Source organism: Rutilus rutilus (genome assembly GCF_951802725.1).
Source record: "Rutilus rutilus genome assembly, chromosome: 21".
Classification (NCBI taxonomy): Eukaryota; Metazoa; Chordata; class Actinopteri; order Cypriniformes; family Leuciscidae; genus Rutilus; species Rutilus rutilus.
Genome location: NC_140226.1, coordinates 34,431,826 through 34,436,825, shown reverse-complemented (window position 1 = coordinate 34,436,825; position 5,000 = coordinate 34,431,826). Strand labels below are relative to the sequence as shown.

The window sequence follows — 5,000 nt, the reverse complement described above, 5'->3', positions numbered from 1 at the left end:
CTTATTTGCAGCTGTATCATCCAAATAAATAGTTAAAAAATCATATATTGTGATTTCTGGATTTTCTTTTTTAGATTATGTCTCTCACAGTGGACATGCACCTACGATGACAATTTCAGACCCCTGCATGATTTCCAAGTGGGAGAACTTGCAAAATAGCAGGGTGTTCAAATACTTATTTTCCTCACTGTATATATATACACATACACATACATACAAGCAAATATTTCTTAAATATATACATGCATATGTGTGTATTTATATATACAAAATAATTATACATAATTACACACATATTATGTAAACACAAACTTTTATTTTGGACTCGATTAATCACGATTAAATGTTGCCCAGCACTAGTGTATATGTATGTAACACATAAATCATTTTTTTAGATGAATTTTAGTCTTCACAAGTAAACATGTAAACAACTCATTCTGGGATTTGATAAATGCTAAATGATCCAATACCTCCCATACTTTGCTTATGAAGACATTAGAATAACACAAGATAAGATTTACAGGGATCTTTGGATTTGATTTCACTTCGACTATTTCTACTTTCCAGAGAATCTAGATTTATAGCTGTGATGCAAACAGATGTTTCTGGTAAACACGGGTGAATGTTGCAAGACGTGCGTGTTGACGTGAACTGTAGATGCATCTGGTGTTTGGCACAGATCACGTGATCCGATCCGGGGGTCGCTCTACAAACGCATCCTCACAGTTTTACTGTTTAACTGCAAACAGAAGCGTCCGGTTTGCATCGCTTACACATAAACACAGCGCGATTAGCGTGCAGTGATTCTCCTCGCCTGACAGCCGTGATGAACGAGTGTCGGTGAAACTGCCTTATGAGGCGAAGCTGCTTTTCTTTTGATTTTCTCTAAATCAAACACAAACCTCAACAAGATGCTTTTGTTCTAGAGGAACACGCTGGGATCCCACATGTGCAAAACCACCCAATGCAAACACGTTGGCACGTCCGCAGGTAAAGAGGTGTGACTAATTATCCTTCCAGAAAATCGTCATGTATAATTAAGGACAGCAGGTGAAGGCAAAGCTTCTGTAGGCCACAGCACATGTCAGCTCGAGCTTTAATGGGCTGTACGTGAGTGTGTGTGTGTGTGTGTGTGTGTGTGTGTGTTTCAGGAGCTCCAGATACAATAAACCTTTGGCAATATCTGGAGCTACCGCTAAACAGAGACAGATTTCAGCCTGTAGCAACTGAACCTGTGCTTCCATTACAGCAGCTCAACTAACATAGGCTAGCCTACTGTATATGTGTGTATATATGCATATGTGTGTGTATACAGTAGTCAACATTTGAAGTGGATCAAAAAAGTTCATCAAAGTTGTCCTAAGACAAGAACGGGTAATGTTCAAAATTCATGTATAACTTTGATGAAAGATTTTGATCCACTTCAAATGGTGACTACTGTATATATACACACACAGCATGGTCTGTCTGAATACTCGATTCTGATTGGCTGGAAGGTGTGCACTGGTAAATCACCATTCTCTCTCTCAATAATGAATTCAAAATATAAATGCTGATTATTTGACTGATTTAAAGCGAGCAGAACCCTTGATCTGAACGAGCCGTCACTGATGAAAATAACCATCATGCAAACATCAACAGCAGTGCTGGATGACCGTGGTATAACCGGGATAATCCACGGATAGCTGTGCATTAAACGATCTGAATCCGCGTCAGGCGTTTGTTTGACTTCACGTCATGCATTAAAATCAGTTAATGTGGATTATCCCTCATATACACAACCATTTAAATTGTTTATATAATTTACATAATTTATTATATAATAAATTACATTATAATTATAATAGAATTATTATAACTTATTAAATTACTTATATTCATTAATATACTAGATAACTATATTTGCAGAGTTATTTTTTAAATGTTATTAATTAACAAAATGTGTGCTTTTATCTTTATATATATATATATATATATATTTTTTTTTTTTACATGGATACATAAACATCACCTAATTATTTACATTTTTACAATTAATTACATAATTAATAAATTATAACCATATTATAATTAGTATAATATAGGATTATTATATTATTATTATTATAATTTATAATATAAAACTTTATTTATTATATACTTATTATAATAATATTAGTATGAATCTGTTACAACGTTTCAACTAATATAATTTAGAACTACATTGTATATACTGAATATATATATATATATATATATATATACACATATATATATATATTTTTTTTTTTCATAGATACACACACACACATCATTATTTTATATAATATTTGATTCTATACTTCATTAATTAGCAGTTTTTTTTCATAAAGTGAAATGATAAAGATCTTCTTTAGTGATGTCATTTCCTGTTAGCCGCCGGGTCAGAACCCCCACTGCAGGGTCGTGATCTTTGTGACTTAGTTTTGAAGAGCTGGAATATCTTCAGAGTAACAGTGAGGAGTCGACACTGCCTTGTCCATATACACACACTTGTGGTGCACGAGCCCTTAGTGCACACTAAACACACACTATCTCCAACACCGCCTCAGAGCTAAGCGTATCCCAGCATGCATTATGTTCGGGAACTCATGTGCCCCGAAATTGCGAGATGTTGAGGAAAACATTCCACTGTAATTTAAAATAATTAGATCTAATTTGGTAGTAAAAACATAAAGTGTTGCACGTGCAGAGATGAGTATGGTGTGTGTACGCCTATATTGTACAACATTTGCAACTGTTTTTATCACTTAACATATAGAAGTTTATTTAAAAATGCAAAGTATTGAAAATATACTAAATAAAAGCTCTGTAAACCCTTGCATTTTTTGCAAGACTATAAGTGTGTTCCACCGAGTAATCAAAAGTTCTACACACACTTGCAGTCTTTACGCCTTCTTGAACATTAGGGCCAAATAGAGGAAATACGTCACGCAAGTGGACAAGTGGTCGAGTGAAGACTGCAAGTGTGTGTTTGGACAAGGCATGCGTCTCTATTCACACTCGGGATGTTTACTGCAGGCCACTTCATGTGTTTCTGTGATCGGTTAGCTATCCGATCGTGAAGAGATCAGGTGTAAACGCTCTCCGAAACGCATTCCAGACGGATTTGAATCCGATCGCTCAAACCACATCTAGAGGACGAAACCGGACAAGTGTAAATGCATCCGGTGAAACCACATATGTAAATGTTACTCCTCCCAACAATGCTAAAACATAAGCGTGTGAGAGCGTGTTATAGGCTATATGACATGTTATAGTCGGATATGACACCGTAGATGAGCATCTCTTCATCAAACCAACGCGCAAACTATCGCAAATCAAAGTGAAAGTAAATCGCAGACGCTTAACACACAATCATCTTCATTAAAAGTAAAGAAACGAATGATCTCCCAGGGCTGTTGCTGCTCTCTCCTATTGCGCAGTCTTTGATTTTGAACTGAGCTGATGATCATTTAAATGCAGCTCATATCTGTTGATTTCAGTGACGTGAACTCTGTAAATCTGCATATCGCGCGGGAACTGAACATCGGATTTATATCCGTTTTGTGAAAACACATTTATGTGACCGGGAGCGAATGGAATCTGATAAATCAGATCTGAGAGAACGCATGAAGTGACCCGGTGTAAACCGGCCCTAGCGTGTGAATGTGTATCGCTAGTGTTTGTGTTGCTCCGTAATTAGCAGTAATATAGAAATAGATATAGAAATAGATATATATATAGATAGATATAGAAATAGAAATATATATAGAAATAGATGTAGAAATAGAAATATATATATAGAAATAAATATAGAAATAGATATAGATATAGAAATAGATATAAATATAGAAATAGATATAGAAATAGATTTAAATATAGAAATAGATATAGATATAGATATAGAAATATAAATATAGATATAGATATAGAAATAGATATAGAAATAGAAATATAAATAAATATAGAAATAGATATAGATATAGATATAGAAATAGATATAGAAATAGAAATAGATATAGATATAGAAATAGATATAGATATAGAAATAGATATAGAAATAGAAATAGAAATAGAAATAGATATAGATATAGAAATAGATATAGAAATAGATATAGATATAGAAATATAAATATAGATATAGATATAGAAATAGATATAGAAATAGAAATATAAATAAATATAGAAATAGATATAGATATAGATATAGATATAGATATAGAAATAGATATAGATATAGAAATAGATATAGAAATAGATATAGAAATATAGATATAGATATAGATATAGATATAGATATAGAAATAGATATAGATATAGAAATAGATATATATATAGAAATAGATATAGAAATAGAAATAGATATAGAAATAGATATAGAAATAGATATAGATATAGAAATAGAAATAGAAATAGATATAGAAATAGAAATAGATATAGATATAGAAATAGAAATAGATATAAATATAGAAATAGATATAGAAATAGATATAGATGTCGTACCCTCACAGAACGGACAGCACTCCCCGGGGATCTTGACCGGGTTCTGGCAGCTTTGTTTGCAGGCCATGGCGGTGCAGTGCGGTTCTCCATCCACACACTGGCAGAACGTGCAGTCGTCCTCCTTCCACTGATCCTCGTGCGCTCGCAGTGTGTGACTGACCCAACAGCTGGCCTTCGAGCTGTCCACCGACAGCAGCTCCACATCTGCACACACACACACACACACACACACACACACACTGCTGTTACTCGTGCGCTCGCAGTGTGTGACTGACCCAACAGCTGGCCTTCGAGCTGTCCACCGACAGCAGCTCCACATCTGCACACACACACACACACACTCCTGTTACTCATGCGCTCGCAGTGTGTGACTGACCCAACAGCTGGCCTTCGAGCTGTCCACCGACAGCAGCTCCACATCTGCACACACACACACACACACACACACACACACTGCTGTTACTCGTGTGCTCGCAGTGTGTGACTGACCCAACAGC

At 35.0% G+C, this 5,000-nt stretch overlaps 1 protein-coding gene across 2 annotated transcripts in view; it reads right to left on the bottom strand.

The window, feature by feature from the left end:
- The window catches only part of LOC311280382 (cysteine-rich motor neuron 1 protein), a 73,822-nt gene that overhangs the window by 37,885 nt on the left and 30,937 nt on the right, over positions 1 to 5,000 (bottom strand). For both annotated transcript variants that reach the window (XM_084392498.1, XM_084392499.1), the window contains exon 5: positions 4,504 to 4,707. In XM_084392498.1, the coding sequence (XP_084248624.1) occupies positions 4,504 to 4,707 (204 nt within the window). The remainder of the gene's footprint in view (positions 1 to 4,503; positions 4,708 to 5,000) is intronic.